The sequence below is a fragment of the Olea europaea genome, unplaced genomic scaffold (assembly GCF_002742605.1).
Source record: "Olea europaea var. sylvestris unplaced genomic scaffold, O_europaea_v1 scaffold2105, whole genome shotgun sequence".
Classification (NCBI taxonomy): domain Eukaryota; kingdom Viridiplantae; phylum Streptophyta; class Magnoliopsida; order Lamiales; family Oleaceae; genus Olea; species Olea europaea.
In genome coordinates this window covers 96,791-114,436 of record NW_019238993.1, presented here as the reverse complement: position 1 = coordinate 114,436, position 17,646 = coordinate 96,791, and the positions used below count along the sequence as shown (strand labels likewise).

General features: G+C 36.1%; 2 protein-coding genes across 4 annotated transcripts; one reads left to right on the top strand and one right to left on the bottom strand.

The window, feature by feature from the left end:
- Positions 1–223: 223 nt before the first annotated feature.
- LOC111380198 (electron transfer flavoprotein-ubiquinone oxidoreductase, mitochondrial) lies at positions 224–12,111 on the top strand. 2 transcript variants are annotated; one of them, XM_023003688.1, is made up of 19 exons: positions 224–1,215; positions 1,439–1,515; positions 1,704–1,810; positions 2,241–2,322; positions 2,396–2,504; positions 2,890–2,936; positions 3,017–3,091; positions 3,204–3,320; positions 5,297–5,365; positions 7,066–7,158; positions 7,468–7,570; positions 8,902–9,026; positions 9,269–9,318; positions 9,435–9,501; positions 10,219–10,298; positions 10,967–11,095; positions 11,183–11,249; positions 11,409–11,519; positions 11,717–12,111. In XM_023003688.1, exons 1-18 carry the CDS (start codon positions 747–749, stop codon positions 11,490–11,492), a joined length of 1,950 nt encoding a protein of 649 aa, XP_022859456.1. In that variant the 5' UTR covers positions 224–746; the 3' UTR covers positions 11,493–11,519; positions 11,717–12,111. The 2 variants fall into 2 exon arrangements, with proteins under 2 accessions (XP_022859456.1, XP_022859457.1); XM_023003689.1 differs by having other exon boundaries at positions 225–1,215; positions 11,731–12,111.
- Positions 12,112–12,238: 127 nt separating this feature from the next.
- Positions 12,239–17,406, bottom strand: LOC111380199 (probable transcription factor PosF21). 2 transcript variants are annotated; one of them, XM_023003691.1, is made up of 5 exons: positions 17,183–17,406; positions 15,760–16,672; positions 14,386–14,518; positions 13,460–13,544; positions 12,239–12,919 (listed from the first exon to the last, which is right to left on the bottom strand). In XM_023003691.1, the coding sequence occupies exons 2-5, from the start codon at positions 16,440–16,442 to the stop codon at positions 12,570–12,572; spliced, it is 1,251 nt and encodes a 416-aa protein (XP_022859459.1). In that variant the 5' UTR covers positions 16,443–16,672; positions 17,183–17,406; the 3' UTR covers positions 12,239–12,569. The 2 variants fall into 2 exon arrangements, with proteins under 2 accessions (XP_022859459.1, XP_022859458.1); XM_023003690.1 differs by lacking the exon at positions 17,183–17,406 and adding an exon at positions 16,818–16,956.
- Between the last annotated feature and the right edge of the window lie 240 nt (positions 17,407–17,646).

Sequence of the window (17,646 nt, the reverse complement as noted above, 5' to 3'; positions counted from 1 at the left end):
TCTTGCTGTTTTGGCAGCATCAAGAGTGATATTGCCAAAGTAAGCCGGCTGCTACATAAAATTATAGGATTCGTATGCACATGCATGTATATGTTTTAGGAAGTACTAATGCATCGGTGAACAACGGTTGTGAACTTCACACAAAAACTTATAACTTGTCCTGTCCCTGGCTGAACAGGCTTCAGTAGAAATACTTGCATTTTGATCGTTTGGGAATAAAAACAAACAGATAGTAAGCAAAGCAGAGAAAACTATAGAATAGAGCAAGCATAACAAGCACACTTCGTTACAACAAGAAATTAAAATCTACTCTAGCAGCTCTCATAGAAAGAGAAACCCAATAATGTCGAAATGAAAATGAATCATGCATCAAAGGTTTACCGTTGCCGTTGATATGTTAGCTGAGAACAAACACTGAACTATGTGTATCTTCCGTAGTGTCCGTGCGCCTAGTTAGGATTGGAAGCAAGCTGCAAGCCAGAGGTCTAAAGTCTTAACTCGAGCTTGTGGTTTATTTGGGTAAATAATAAGTTTGATGTGGTTAAGTACTTATATTTTGATAATTTATCAGATTCATCCACTATATAAAATAAAACACATTCTTACGAATCTTATCTTTAATTGTGCTTATCCAATTCGATTTAGAGCACGTTTGGCTAAGCTTAAAAGCAGCTCATTAGCCGCTCCTTTTTGTATACCTCCAATTCACTCCTGATTCGAACTGCAATCAAAATTCTCTCTCAATCATGCTGCGGGTAATTCGTCTTTCCTCTAAACCCAAATCCAGATTGACATTATTATCATCTCCTTCGATCCATTTATATTCATCAAAACCTCTTTGTACTTCAACCAGAACTGAGTTTCCATTTCGCAATATTTTTTATAATAGCTCAAGTTTCTTCCATACCCATTGTGGTATAAACAACTTTTTCTGCTGTGGGTATTCTCTAAATTCAACAAAGATCAAAACTTTTAACCGAAGTAAAAATTGGTTTTTCTCATCTGGGTATTTAGTAATTCCAACAAATATTGCGACTTCGAGTGGAGTGAGGAGTTTCGGTAGCCAACCAGTGTGCAGAGAATCGATGAACTACGACGTTGTGATTGTTGGGGCTGGCCCCGCGGGATTGTCAGCAGCTATAAGATTGAAACAATTGTGCAAAGAAAATGATGTTGATTTATCAGTGTGTGTTGTGGAGAAGGGAGCTGAAGTTGGTATGATTCTATTGCTCTCTTTAAACTATTGAAACTATACAATAAAGGCAAATTGTGATTTTCTTGTTGGTTTTTGATAAATGTGAAGTGGTACCTTCTTCCTGCAAATTTAGCTAAATCATTTCCCCTGCAAAATTTGAGGACAATCTAAATGCCGTGTGTATGTACGCAACCCATTGGTGGAAGTGGAAGATGAAATTGATGTTGTCATTTGATTCTGTAGGTGCTCATATCCTATCCGGGAATGTTTTCGAACCTCGAGCTTTGAATGAACTTCTCCCTCAGTGGAAACAGGAGGAGGTTTATTCATCAACCTTTCCATTTCATTATATAACTCTCATTTTCATTACCGCACCATGGGTTACGTAGGATGTTGACAAGTGCAGCTTAACTAAGCTATACAATATCTTGTTAATGTCCACTTACTCTTGTTTAAATCCCCTATTTTTCTTCCAACTTTGACCCTAGTTTGCTTATATTAATTGCAGGCACCAATCCATGTCCCTGTTTCTTCTGATAAGTTTTGGTTACTTTCTGAGACTCGTGCTTTCTCCCTTCCATGTCCATTCAATAATGAAGGGAACTATGTCATAAGGTAATTATATGCGTTTCTAATGTCTTTTACCACACAAAGGGAAACGCGTATAGCTTGAGGCCTTTTTTTTGTCTTTGAAAATGATGAAGTGAATGCTTACGGATGTTGGTTCGTTTGTCATTTAATTTCTATCCGTTGACTCCATGTATTCTCTATTTTCTATCTTTTTCAATGTCCATGTACTCTGGCTGTCAAGAGTGAATTGGACACTGTAGTGTCTATCCTCAAAATAAGTTTCTTTACTGTTAATCTTTGGGCTGATTTCGCCCCTCGTCCTTTCTTCCGTGGAGTTCCTAGCCAGAACAACTGGTGTTCCTATTGAGTGTCCTTGGTCCCCATATATAAAATAAATGTTGTTTTTTATTACATTTTCTAGTTACACAGTTGCAATTTTTCTGTGCATTTTACTATTGTATATGTAGTGCTGCAGTTTGAGTCAGTTAGTGCGCTGGTTAGGACTGAAGGCTGAAGAACTAGGAGTTGAGATATACCCAGGTTTTGCTGCTAGTGAGGTATTTACATTTTTATCAACTTCCTTTTGTAATATTTTATAATTGTCTACCCTCATTTGTTATACACGTGCAGATTTTGTACGACACGCGTGACAAGGTTATTGGTATTGCAACCAATGATATGGGAGTGGCCAAAGATGGCTCTAGAAAAGACAACTTTCAGCCTGGTGTGGAATTGAAGGGCAAGTTTATGACCTTATTTTATCTTATTCTCATTTCATTTGAAGAAGATTTTAAGCTGGAGAATCCCACATTGCCAATACTTCCTTCTTTAGGGCAGATCTATCGCAGTAAAAAATTTATGCCATAAAGTGGACAAAACAATGCGATGTATTTATTGATTTATTCTATCCTTATGAAATTTCATTGCCTATGACATATCTACATCTGCTAACGACCTGGGAAGCCATGGGAGGACAGGGGTAGAGAATAGTTCGTACTTCAGGGAAAAAGATCATATGAACCATTGCTTAACTGTCCGATATGAAAAACCTATGGGCTATTTATTTAGGCTTTTGTTTGGTAACTGGTAGCTCCATTTTTCTGATTATTATCTGGCACATGCAGGACACGTAACTCTTCTTGCAGAAGGATGTAGAGGATCTTTGTCAGAGGTTTGGAGAAATCGACCCTTGTCTCTAAGCATCAGCTTGACGATTCACCAATTTGAACATTTTCAATGATTTATGCACAGAAAATAATCAGAAAATACAACTTGCGAGAGAAAGGGCATGGACAACATCAAACTTATGCTTTAGGAATCAAAGAGGTAATTTTTCTAGGAAGACACATATTCTTGTCTTGGTGCTTCAATAATGCTGTACGTACATATTTGATTTAGAGTGCTTCACTCCAGATTCCTCAAGCTATTTCTTTGCCAGGTTTGGGAAATTAGTGCAGACAATCATGAACCTGGCTCTGTACTTCATACAATAGGCTGGCCATTGGACCGCAAGACCTATGGGGGATCTTTCTTGTACCATATGAAAGATAGACAGGTACTCCTCATTAATACATTAACTTTCTAGGAGAAGTGGCACATTAATTAATAGTTGTGATCCCCAATGGAGTGTTCTGATTGGAGAAATCTACTCTAAAGATTTTATCATTGTTCAAAAAATATTCAGAAGGTTAAATAACTGCTTTAAGGGCTAAAAGGCCAACTTAACCTAACTAATTACGTTGTGTAATCAGATAGAGAATACTTCCAGAAATAGCGACAGAATGTGTGAATAATGTTTCAAAATTTAATACCCAAATGAAAGATTATATTTAGAGGCAGGATACTCTTCGTGGGTAGAAGTGGCTCGCACTGATTTATAGAAAGGTTATCCCTGTTTTTTAGTTGACTGAAGTAAGAATTTCTGAATTCTTCTTGGCTGGCCTCCTCTGTCATGTAGGTGCCCCGAGAGAAATTTTCATCATGACATCGGGTTGAGGGGAGGGAGAGAAGTTGCAATTTTACTTGACTTCTAAGTTTTTCTAGTTGCAGTACACAAATGAAGTTATAAGATTCTGAAAGAATGGTAGAGCGCCTGCATTGGAAGTTGGAACTTTCGTAATGCTATATGTTTGTGCTTTCACGAGAGGATGCTGAAAGACCTTGGGATGGCATGGACTATGAAGTTTGGGTAATGATCATATTACGTCTCTGTGGCTATGGTGCTTCATAATTAAACATTGATGTCTTGCTTGTGGGGAAATGTCTCGATTGATCCTAATAACATGCAAAACAATTTTTAAGTTAAGGTTGGTGCAAGGGAAATGTGTCCTCGACCAGCTATAGTGACTAAAGTTCAGTCAGCAATCTTTATTTGTTGCCAGGCAGGGGCTGAAAGAAAAAAAATTGGATGAATCTGTTGTGGTTTGAAGCCCCTGCATTTATAGTCCAACTAGAAACTGACATTTTGAGGCGCTTGGAGCTAGAGAATGCTTACCTCTTTGGGCAAAGTAACTAGACCCCCCCTTGATTTTCCAGCTTTGAAATGTACTGTTTGAGCCTGTCTCTCTCTTCTTTAAGTTCTCCTTATTGGACAACAGTATTGGAGTCTTACAATTTAGATTCCGACAGTGTTCCCTGGTATGTCTATTCTTGTGACAGAAACTACACCAGAGACACTCTCTGTCACCCTGCCTGTCCTTACAAATTTTCCAAGGTTACCATCAGTAGCAACAACAGCACCTGCTTTACCTTTTGTGGTTTAAAATTGGCTAAAGCTATAAACCTGTGGAATTAGCACTATCCAACATCATGTTTATGCGACCTTCTTCCCTTTCAATTTCAAGTGCTTCATTCGAAGGAGTGTTTCTTTCCCTATTTGGATTTTAACTTGGTCCAGTTTCTCATTTAAACCAGCCAAGACATCAAAAACCGCTTCTTTCTTACTCAAGCTCTTGAAGCTTTGTTAACCATCTCATTTTGAAGCTTAAGCTGGTTCCTCATTTAAACCATCCAAGAAGTAAAGAACTCTTGTCTCAATAAACTCTTGAAGCTTTGGTAAAATCTCATTTAAAAAGCTTAAGCTGTTTGAGAAAGAGGGGGTGTGGGGATGGGCATATGTATTTATTTAAATTGTATCTTTAACACACCCTTTCACGTGCCCTGTGTGTTCATTTTTCGCATCAAAGGCCCTAAGCATACATATTTTTCTAATATCTGGCTTTGATAGCCATATATATGACCTAGTTTTGTGAAACTCTTAATACAAACAATATATAGATTTGCTGAGGAAAAAAAATGAAAGAATCTGAATGATATCCTAGGAAATCATTAATTAAAAGGAAAGATTGATCAATTATTCTAACAGGGAACCTAAATTCTATATTTAAAACCTGTACCAGCTATGCTACTCAAATCTTCTTGTACAGAATGGCAGATTCTACTACATCTAATTGTTCTAGTAGTTGAGTCAAGCTACTTGCATGTTGAAAATATGAGTTTGGAATTACTTAGTCTTGTATTGTTGGTGTACAGGTGGCTCTTGGTTTTGTGGTTGCATTGAATTATCACAATCCATTCTTTAACCCTTATGAAGAATTTCAGGTAAATTTGGTGTATTGTTGTTTCATTGTCTTCTTACTTCTTTATGATCTTGTATACACTGGAAGATTTTGAGTACAAGAAGTTCGGTTTATGTTGAATGTTGGCAAATCTTTCATTAGATTTCTCAATTTCACCCACTTTTGTTATTATAGAGATTTCGTCGTTGTAATTCTTCTAGAAAATGACTTCTGTCATAAACTTGTAGTTGGAGGATACTTCCTTTAATTTATATTTCTGTAGCTCTTGAATCAGTGCTAATTTCTGCATGTGGAGGAAACTTTAGATACCAAGGGGCTAATGATGTAAAATTATTGAATCTGGTTTTATCAACAGACTTATTCTACTAGTATATATATGGGAGACACCATTTCATGTAAATTGAATATCTAATAATCAGGTTTATATCGTGTCATTATTGTCTCGGAATTGAGTAAAGATCTGAACAATGTGCATCAAGAAAAATGATCTTAGGATCTTTCTATTATAATTTGTATTGTGTGTTAGAAATTTGTCTGTTATCATGCATGCTATAATCAGAATGATCTTTTCCATCACATGTGTAGTTCAGCCAAATTATAATTAGATCAACAAGTTGGATGTTGGCCTTGGTTTGTTTGCCCTGGCTGGGGTTGGATTTTACTAAAAGTATGATGCTGGTTTATTGCCTGGGCTGTCCACAGTCCAAGGAACCCTTACCATTATATGTAGATAACACAGTCTAAAGGATTTACACGTTTCCATTAATACATAAATAAAGGTTTGGAAAAGAAACAAATGGTGCCTTTAAAACTATGTCTTCGAGTAAAATCCATTCAATTGTTAACTATGATTATGAAAAAATTGAAAAAAAACTTTATGAAAGGTGACTATTTTTCAGTTGTGAAGCTTCCGTGGGAACAAACTTTCTACGATTCAGGACTGAGTCAGGTGAACTTAATCCAACAAGGAAAAAATTGAATACATAATAAATTAGGGAATTTGTATAGCTCTAGGAACACAAAAGAATTCAGCAATGTTTTGATAAGACATAAATATTTAGCCATAGAAAGCAGCAAACAAACTTGCAACTTACTAATCAAGAAATTGATCTGAACCTTTACAAGTGGTCTAACAATCTGATTGCATTGACTCTTTACCAGACATTGACAAAGACGATAAACATGTATGCGACTATGATTTAATGTAAATGAAACATATGTTAAATAACAAGCAGTATTAGAGAGATGAAACGTTTGAAGTAGGTGGATGTTTACAATATAGCTCTATGCATAATCTGTTTTATTGTTCTTATTTGACATTGTATTTCCAATATATTTGCTATCATTGCTTGCTAATAATATAAACAAACCATCAAAGTAAAAGAAACCAATGGTTATTATTGTACTGACTTGTAATGTTAAACCTTCTCAAAGAACTATTCTTAAGTGAACACAGCAGACTTATGATCTTCCTCGAAGAATTATTGTTACTTTTTTTGTCAATTCGTCTCTGATTCAGTTACTCTGATCTTTGTCCTCCCCTACTAGTCAAGTAAGGAGTACAGAATGAAAAGTTCCAGACGGAACTTCTCCTTATGTTTATTTTCCTAAATTCCTGCCCAAATGTGTGCATTATGTCTCATACCTTTGTCTGAGAGAAGTGAACACTTGTTTAGCTTCTTTTGGATAATGGATACCCTTTATCATTTTTTTTTCTTCCAGAAATTTAAGCATCATCCTGCCATCAGACCTCTTCTTGAAGGGGGATCGGTACTTCAGTATGGTGCTCGTACTCTAAACGAAGGCGGTTATCAGGTGCATCTGAAATACTCTTTTGCCTTTATTGTTGATAATGTTACATCATATACCTAAAAAATAAAAAAACATAGCAGCATGTGGAGATAATTGCACACACTCTTAAGATGGTGTTAAGAGTATATTCACAAATGAAAATGCTGAGCCTGATGCAACTTTATGCTGCAACTCAAAGCACAAAAGCGAACATTTTGATTGACATTCATATGGACATATTGCTGAATGCTGATTATTATTTTGACACTACATTTTCATAAAATGTTTTTTAGATGTTATACTAATGCAAATATGACGTTAGTTAAATTTCAGTCCATTCCATATCCAGTTTTTCCGGGTGGAGCAATTATAGGGTGTTCTGCCGGATTCCTGAATGTACCAAAAATAAAAGGATCACATACCGCGATGAAATCAGGTAATACTTGCTAATTGCATGATTTTACTTTTTCTATCTAATTATTACTTGAGATTTGGTGGTGAAGGATGAGACAATTATGTATGATGTCTGGACATATTATAATTTATATACTAATCGCGAGGCTGTTGAGATCCAGTGATATTCAAGGAACTGCAAATTACCATCTATAATGTTCTGCTGTAGTTTTCTTTTTTTACCTATTCTTGCTGAAATGCTGGCCCATACAACCAACAAGAGATTGAGTGAGCTATATATCTGTGGAGAGATACCACACATGGATAATGTCACATTGTTCAGATTGAACATGGAATTAGATTCTTGTATTGACAATGAAATGTTCTGAACAGAACATAAAAATCAAAAGCAGTTTTTTCCAAATCATGAAAAATAAGTGAGAGTGATTTCTCATACTCAACAAGCTATCTTTCTATGAGAATGTCTTACATCACCATTGCCCACCTGAAAATCTTAAATAGTGAAGTAAACATGGGCTCATGCTACGTCATTTCAATAATTTCGACTGATACATAAAACATATATTGTTGAGGTGCATAATATATATATCATCATCATCATCATCATCATCATCTTGGTTGGTAATCTAGGTTTTTATATACCAGGAGAGTTTATTAACATAATTTCTCTGTAATTTTTATGTTGGCTTCAAACTGCAGTGCACAAGACTAAAGCAGCACTCATGTGTTACTGCTAGATTTATTGATCAATATTAACAGCATTTAATTATCCACTCTCAAGCAACATAAAGACATCTCAACCCTTTTCCAATACCATGTTATTTCCAAGTACTAAATAACATTTCCAACAATGATGCAAATTTGTTTGATGTACAATTATGTTCTTATATAATTTCTTTTCTCATCCAAGTCACATCTTACCATAAACAAAATCATGTCTTACATTATTTTCTTAGAAACATATAGTAAATTTGGACCTGTTTGATGGGTTAGATGGATACATTAAAGAACATGTAAAAGAGAAACTTGCTGATATAGAAAAAACCTTTGAGCCTTGCAATTGGGTTATTCCTTGTTCACATGTAAATTACATACCTTCCATTTGATTTGAGAATATTCCCTGACCAATCTGATTGAGATGTGCTTACAGTATTAGACTGGGTGGGCTAAAAATTCGGGAAGCATTTTGTCAGCAGATTAAGTTTTGAGTCTCTGAGACAAATAATATATGTGAAAACATTAGAACTGTACGTGTGATTAATTTGATGAACAGCAGGCTAAGTGTTTCTTTTTATGTATATGATGAAAATGGAACTGAGGGTATATTCATGTCTAATTACCTTTCTGCCACAGGCATGCTAGCTGCAGAATCTGCATTCAACACGCTCCAAGAAGGCTCCCCACTGGAATCCTTCTGGGACAATTTAAGAACTTCATGGATATGGAAGGAACTTTACAGTGCAAGAAACTATCGTCCAGTGAGTATTGTGATTGATCTCCTTTGTGATCTTGTACATTTTCCTTCTTATTTATATTTACTAGACGACAAATATTACTCCTTGACTTGGTCATATCTAAATTTACACGTTGGTCAAGGTTATGGATACAGAAAACAGTTCTCAGTTTTATTCTTAGTAAGAAATCTCTTTAATTCTGAACACCTGTGAAAAATTTTCCTTTGTAACTTCTCTGAAATACCTTGTGTCCTCTGGTGCTGCAGGCATTTGAGTATGGTCTCTTTCCTGGTTTGACTCTAAGTGCACTAGAACAGTAAGATATTTGTATTTACCAAAAATGCACGTTATGTTGATTTCTAGTGAGGCTGATTTCATTTACTGCTTTGATCAATGACATGGTAACTAAAAGTTTTCTTCTGCCTTTGGCAGCTACATCATGAAAGGAAGATCCCCATGGACGCTGAAGCATGGAAAACCTGATCATGAGTCAATTGAGGTAGAGACTTGTGAAGAAATAAAAAGTTCATCATATATTCCACTATTGTCAGATTGTTTAGGGATGTATTACAACAGTTTTACAGTTGTGAACATAAAAGGGAAATCATAAACTATGTTAATGAAACTTGGAATCTGACTCAAGTATAGGGATCATTTTATGTTTCTTTAAATTGTAAGATTGTTTGTGACAGACTGATAGGCCACATAAGATGCCCTACATGATAATGTGCACCGCCTGCTTGAATATATTTGATTTTCTGAAAAATAGTTTGAAGGACTGAACTCCTTAGCTTTTCATATGCATGTTTTCGTAACTGGAAAAAGTGTAGTGTGATGTCAATTTTCTGGGAATAGTTTCCAAATTTCCCTGCTTTCCTCGGATGAAATCAGCTAAAAGATTCTCTTCAATGAGAACTGAAGTTTTTCAAGTCAATTCTTTGTCATTATAAAGCTGCCACGGTGAAGTCAGAGGAATATATATTTCCTCAAGGAAATGCACAAGGAGATCTTAAAAACGAACTTGCTTCCACTGTTAGCCATCAAATTCATTTTCTAGATTTTACATGAGCAGCTGAGCTACTGTGAAATTCTCCTGTTTTTTTACTCTGAGAAGATCAGTGAATATAAACTTTTAGGGTATAAATAGTGTGCGCTAATATCAATGATGAATTGTGATAATTATAGACTTGTGTTTATTGGTCTCCAATATTTTCAGGAAGCACAACGATGCACGCCAATTAACTATCCAAAGCCCGATGGGGTTATATCATTTGATATTCCAACCTCTTTGTACCGGTACTCTCCCTATCTGTCTCTCTCTGTGTGTGTGTGTGTGTTTTTTTGGTGGGAGGGGGGATTTGAATTTGGTGAGATATTAAATTCTTCAGTATTTTAAACTTTGGTTGCTAAAAGTTATCTAGATTTGTTAGGCCAGAGGAAAATGAAGATTATATGTGTTACTAGCCATTACTGTTCATCTTATTAGGTTCTTGGTTCACTTTTGTTTAAGCATCACTTGGATGGGATTTAATTGCAACTTGAAAAAATTTGGATGAGTCACAGACAGATGAGTGCAGAGAAATGCTCTGTGCTGGATGGGCTGAGAATGGAGAGAGGTTGCAGCCGCTTAGCCTAAAATATGAGTTTGGAAGAGAGAGAAAATACTTACGAATATGGACTCAGTCAGCACTTCAATAATTTGTCCCCAACAAGTTCTCCATTCATCTAACAAGCATCAAGGATCACAAAAAGCTTTTCTTCCCTCTAATATTTAATAACTTTTTCATGACCTGAGCTTATTATACTAGAATGTTCTATCCGATGATTTATTAGTGAGAATCATTGAAGGAATCAACAGTGAGTGCAATGTTATTATATCAGTAGTTCAAAGAAATCTGCCTGCGACTCTCTATTCAACTTTGTCTTGTGTAGTTACTAATATTTCTATTTCATCCGTCTTTTAGGAGCAATACAAATCATGATCACGACCAACCAGCTCATCTTCACTTGAAGGATCCTAAAATTCCAGAACTTGTTAACTTGCCTGTCTATGCTGGACCTGAATCAAGATATTGTCCTGCCCGTGTTTATGAGTAAACATGCTTCATATTTGGTGGAATTATATCAGTTTCTTTTTCATTATTAAGTGACTCTCTCTATTATCCTGGTGTAATTGTTAGGTACATACCAGATGAAAGCGGTCAGTTAAAGCTTCAGATCAATGCTCAGAATTGCCTGCATTGCAAGGTAACTTAGAATTAAGAAACACGTGTTGAAGGCTTTTAAAGAGGTCGTGTGCCTCTATTAAGCATGCACTAATGCAGCCAACTGTTTTTCTCCAAAATTATTTTGTCGGACGAAGTCCTAAACGCGGTTGAGTTTTTGAATTTGGCTATACTTTTCCAGGCTTGTGATATTAAAGACCCGAAACAGAATATCGAATGGAAAGTTCCAGAAGGTGGTGGTGGCCCAGGCTACACAATCATGTAGATAATTCTATTGGTCATCAATTTAGCTGTAAATCTTCGAAACTCTTAGCTTTAAGCTATCCCATTTTGAATAAGTAGTTAGGTTTTATAGCGAAATTGCCTGACTATACTTTTGAAATAAGAAACTTCTAAAAAAATTGAAGTTTCGGTCTTTGTTTCTTAATGCTTAACTATTTTATTAGTACGCATTATAATTTCATCTATAAGATATTAACATGTATCCAGTTGTTGCATTGTAGCTTCAAATGAATGCGACTTTGTCGTCTTCTTTTTTCGGTGCTAAGTATCATCTGCTACTAGAAGCTGTAAAATCTTCATTGGCCTGGGTTCGAGCCTCTTTTGGCCGAGGTAAAGGGGAAGTTATCAACATTTGCCAGATTAAATGTCGTTTTTTATTCGACCACAGAGGAAGTTCAAACATGATCACCAACTTAGCACATCGATATTATGTAGAAATAGATTTCAACGATATGGTGGTTCATCCACTCATATCACCTTGCAATAACAAATAGCAAAATGTAACAAGAACCGTAAGATTTATAACCAGCTGAGAAATGGAGTAAGGTCAGAAACAAAGGCTATTATTTCCTTGACATTTATATGATATGTTTAGTACGCTAGACTCGACTATCATTGAAATTGATTGCAAAATTCGCAGTGTGTTAAATTTTGTTCATCTCTGCTTGATCATGCATTTCGAGCGGGTCAAGACAACTGTAAATGAATTTTTCATACAGAAAACTAACGTTCTAGAGGACGATATTTTCATAAATAATATTCGATAAACTGAAATTTAACAGATGGCCTATAGAGCGATGTTGGTGACATAATCTACCGTATAAAGCACAACTGAACAATACTACACCCTCACAAGATTCTGGAAACCAACAGCCAGTTCCAGATTCTGTAAAGGGCATTATTTGACTAAATAATCTTCGTGATTTAATAAACTCAACTTTGACAGACTGCCTACCCATGTCAAGTTAGATGTACATAGCATAGTACATCTAACGTATTAACCAAAAGCATAAAACCAAACTAACCATCCAACAGCCAGTGCATATGCCAGTTCGAGATTCTAGTTCTTTAAAGGCGTGTCTGCAGTAGCATTCTCTTTTTTAATGGGAGTCGGCAGAGAAGTACTCTGTTTCAAGTCCAAAGCCTGTTGCAGCTGCTGTTCTTGTTGCTGCAATGAAGCTCGTTGCTGCTGCAACTGGTGCAGTTGATGCTGCTGAAACTGAGAATTTATTTGGAGCTGTTGAAATTGTTGAGCAGTTAACAATGCATTCATGGCATTGTTGTTAGGATAACGTTGCTGCTTGGCTCCATAAGATGCGGGAAAACTCATCATAGGTCCACCATTTGGAATTGCTTGACCCGTTAACACTTTCAGATGCTGGATCTCTTCCTTTGTAACTTCATTCATCGCTATGTTTATTAAGAAGAAAAGAAAAGTAGAAAACTCATTTAGCACTTTCTTGGGTCAAGGGGGAAAAACCCATCAAAGTTCCAGAGAAAGGCTTAAGAAACACGAACTATAAATCGTTCAACTATCGAAAGATTTCAATATCACCATGAGAAAGGATGACACCAGTGCATCATCCAAAATCTACCTTTAGTAATTGGGCCTCGTATGGAATCACGTCTGCATGTTTGTATTTTGACCACAAGAAATTCAGAATCACATTGCTTTTTGCTTTTCAGGCCAAGTTAGAAAGCTCCAGTAGGCGTCACCAACACACATAGCCTATCTACTTTAGGAAAAACTTTAATGTAGTTCAAATGAGTTCTATAGAGTCAACCAGTGAAAGTTGAGACAGCCTAGTACTATACTCTGAGGTCAGTGTCATTTCTAGTCTGAACCTGTTACTTTCAAAAAAATTTTGGCCATAAAGTGGTAAAGACGATTATAAGAAAGGATGGGACCAACATCTTCCTGCAAAGGTAGCTCTACGGATATATTCTTACCTTCTTGCAAGTGCAGTTGTTGTTCCATTGCTTGCAGCTGCAATTTGAGTTCACTGTTTTCAGCAGTAAGGTCATTTGTACCTCTCTGTTTGGGAGAAGCAAAAAATAGGTCAATACATAATATCATTCTTGCATATATCAATATAGGTGCAAAATACATATCAATTTAAAGGGGATAAAAGCAAGGAGAAGTAGACAAACCAGTCCTTGAGACCAAGCACAATGACCTATAAAATATATCTTTCCCCTTATCAGTGTGTCATATTACCGTGTGTTTATTACCAAACACTAAGTGACTATCTATTACACAGGAGGGAGGAAATATAACTGCTCAACGCCCGAATATATGACTCTTATGGATTCAAGAATAATCCGTACTTCTGAGAGCAATTAATAGTGCGAAATAGGAAAAACAAAAGCAAGAAAAACACATACTTGGGTGATTCACTCTCAACACAAGAGCTACATCCAGCTGGTGTAAAACCGCAGCAGAATTGCAACGAAGAACTATAATGTATTTTGAACTCACACCTCTCTATATTCTATCTACTATGACATACAGAAAGGAGGCTCGCCCTAATACCCTTTATATAGGAGCAAATAATAGGGAAAATTAATACATGTACGAATTTCCCAAAATAACCCTATAACACCATTTTTTTTTTTTTTTTGAAAATATTAGGCTCACACACACCCAACAATGACAACCTCCTGGTTGCAGAGTTCTGGACTCCTGGAGGATAAAAATGTCATTCTAATCCGAAACTGGAGGCAGTGATTTCATTTCCTTTTCTTATTGTCTTTCATTTATGTTTGTTTGTTCCTTTTTTTCCTCCTCTTTTAGCGCTTGCCTCTGTGTGTGTTGTGGGTGGGGAGGACCTACTAAGATAATTAACAAGATTTTACACAAGAATAGTGACCATCACCTGCAACACGGTCAACTGTGCAGACAATGACATAGCTTCTGCTTGCATAGCCTGGATTTTCCTTTCAAGCTCAGCTATATACCTCATCTTTCTTTCCTTTGACCTTGCGGCTGACTGCCTATTAGCCCAAATCCTGTTACATAAAACACAGAAGATACAATCATGAGAGAACACAATAGATTCACAATATGGTCTCATGAGAAATGACTAGATGCGAAATAGCCTAAAAAGCATGCAAAAAGCAAGAGAGGAAAAAAGGAAAAGTAAGCAGCAGTACAAGTGGAAATTTATTTAGTACAAATGAACAATAGAACATTGTTCCTTCTATGATAGTCCTTTTGAGTTTTGTATTAGAAGTGGACATAATGAAAATTAAATGAAGCCAAGTTTATTAAGTTCTTTTATCTCGTGTTTATTAATTTCTTTTATCTACATATATTAATTATTGAAAAATAACTATTTTTGGTGGTATATTTATTTATTTATTTTTGACAACCAGTTTGACCCCAATTCAGCCTTTTGACCTAGACCTTCCCTTCCCCTGGCAATACACAGGGCGGTCTTTAAAAATTAAAACATAGGTCATAATTGTGTAGGATGGGTTCTGAAAGAAAGCAGAGACATTCAGATAATTGAACACTGACTAGCAGCTACACCATTCAGATAATTGAATGTTGAAAGTTTGTATCATCATACCACTCTAGTTAAACCAACTACTCACAAGATGGCAGGATTTCTACATCCAATAAAATAGAAGACCAGAGATCCATTGCAAATAAAATTTGACAGAAAACAAAATTAATGTTATGTATAAAATTGCCCAAGTTAAAATTAAACGTACTACCATATTATATTTAGCACACATTATTGCTGCAACACTACAAATTGCAGAAACAACCAATTCCTATATAAATATAGCAGTAATGAACAGTGGATAAGAAAAGGAAGTGATTCAAACATGCTGTTATCATAAACTATAATTTTGGAAAGCACTAGATCAACCAGGAAAAAAAAAAGGCATAAACTATCCATATACAAAATATTACTATCAGCAGAAGGTAAAATAAGAAAACTACTAGTGCAATTGGCAAGTAACTATAAATCTCAATGTATCATGCCAAAAGTATGAATAAGTTACCACCTAACACTGCCCAACTTCAATTAAAAAGGAGGGATATATGAGAAAAAGGAAGAAGAATTGGATTTCAGCATGCAAAATACTGTGCAAATGTCCTCACCGGTTCATTAATGGAAGCCCCAGAAATAGCACACTGAAGTGATCATTCAATCAGTTAAATAATAGATCAAAACAGAAACCAAAGCCTAAAGAACTAACATACTTCAGGAAATATGTTAATAGCTGACATATATCACCTCTTTGCACGCTTTGGATCAATGAGTGCAAGCTCAGCAAGTTTAGCGGCAGACATGGCTTTCTTAGACTCAGCTGAAGAGGATTCATCCAAACCTGACAAAAGCATCTCAGGTTTGATTGTAGTTGACCCATCCATGGATTGACTATGCTGATGTCTTACTCTTGGCTTCTCGCTTAAAGCTGCAGCCATACTATCAGCTGAAGGGTTGACCTGTGCTGATGCTGGAATAGATGATGACGTGTCGTCCATTTGGTACGAAGAAGTTGCAGATGAAGAATTGAACTTATCCATGTCAAGATACATTGAGAGCAAGTCCTCTTCGGTCTCATCGGAAAATGTGGGTCCATCCAATCCGCCCACAACACCTAGGTCACTATCAAAGGTAATATCATCGGGAAGGGTAAGAATCTCCGAGTGAGCACGCCGGTGACCCAAATTCTTAGGTGGATTGTCAGGCATTCGGCTAACATCATGACTAAATCTGCTCGAATCTGACGACATCCCATGACCGAAATGACCCAACTCTGATGAACTACCTGGTCTTAAGGGAGGCAAATTTGACAAACCAGATAGCTCTGATTTTCCATTATAACTACTAACAGGTGGCGTAAAAAGAGAGTACCTTCCCAATGAAGGCAAGAAACTTCCATTACCATGATTTGGAGACTTACCTTTATCCATCTACAAGTCCTCAAAATCCTAATAGGACAAAACCAATGCTTTTAGTTCCAGAAGACTTCCTCAGGAGTCGTAATAATCTTTACGCTTATTCCTAAGTTGAGATGGCCAAAATATCCAATTATCTTATTGCAGTTAACCAGCTTGAATTTTTTTTCCTGAAAAAAGGGCTTCTCTTTTCACGCAAATCTCCAAATGATCATTTGATCCAAACCTTTAAGGGAAAGATTTCGCTGAAAATAATAATGATTTCAGAAAAAATCAACATTCAAGAATAGAATAAAAACTCAAAACAGAGTACTACAATCGTATGATTTACAAAATAATATTGAAAGATGGGAATATAAAAGAACAAAAATCAAATAAAAAAGTTCTTACAGGTGAAGCTTTTATCTTCCTTAATTTCCTTGATAAGGGATTTGACCTCTAAAAAGGAGGAAATAGGGAATGGAAAAGCTTTTTGTAACGAATAGAGTAGCCAAATCCCATCTCACCTCCCCTGGGTTTGATAGAGAGATAGAGGACACATACACAACTAATATACACACACAAATGTGTGTATCTGCGCGTGTAATTAATTAATTAAAGAAAATGGAGGTAGTGACAAGTGACGTCTTCATCTAGAATCAACATTCAAGAATAGAATAAAAACTCAAAACAGAGTACTACAATCGTATGATTTACAAAATAATATTGAAAGATGGGAATATAAAAGAACAAAAATCAAATAAAAAAGTTCTTACAGGTGAAGCTTTTATCTTCCTTAATTTCCTTGATAAGGGATTTGACCTCTAAAAAGGAGGAAATAGGGAATGGAAAAGCTTTTTGTAACGAATAGAGTAGCCAAATCCCATCTCACCTCACCTGGGTTTGATAGAGAGATAGAGGACACATACACAACTAATATACACACACAAATGTGTGTATCTGCGCGTGTAATTAATTAATTAAAGAAAATGGAGGTAGTGACAAGTGACGTTGTCTGCCATTACAGTCCGTAAATGTTCTTTCTTACAACGGGTGTTTGAGCGGCCGGATGGAGGATGAACAATAAAATATTACTATTTATCGCTCAACATGGGAACAGTTGTGGTCTCCCCGAATTTTCGAGTATACCACGTGCACGGTCCACTGAAAGAAAATGGGGTAGAGATGAGATGGAGATCAAAATAATTTTTTTTTTCTGATCAAAATTATATACAAAAAC

Coding starts and splice junctions, on each gene's coding strand:
- LOC111380199 (XM_023003691.1), bottom strand. CDS start 16,442: ATGGATAAAGGTAAGTCTCCAAATCATGGTAATGGAAGTTTCTTGCCT. Junction 14,519..15,759: donor GATCCAAAGCGTGCAAAGAG/GTGATATATGTC, acceptor TTTATGTAACAG/GATTTGGGCTAATAGGCAGT. Junction 13,545..14,385: donor CACAGTTGACCGTGTTGCAG/GTGATGGTCACT, acceptor TCTCCCAAACAG/AGAGGTACAAATGACCTTAC.
- LOC111380198 (XM_023003688.1), top strand. CDS start 747: ATGCTGCGGGTAATTCGTCTTTCCTCTAAACCCAAATCCAGATTGACA. Junction 2,505..2,889: donor GCCTGGTGTGGAATTGAAGG/GCAAGTTTATGA, acceptor TGGCACATGCAG/GACACGTAACTCTTCTTGCA. Junction 3,321..5,296: donor ACCATATGAAAGATAGACAG/GTACTCCTCATT, acceptor GTTGGTGTACAG/GTGGCTCTTGGTTTTGTGGT.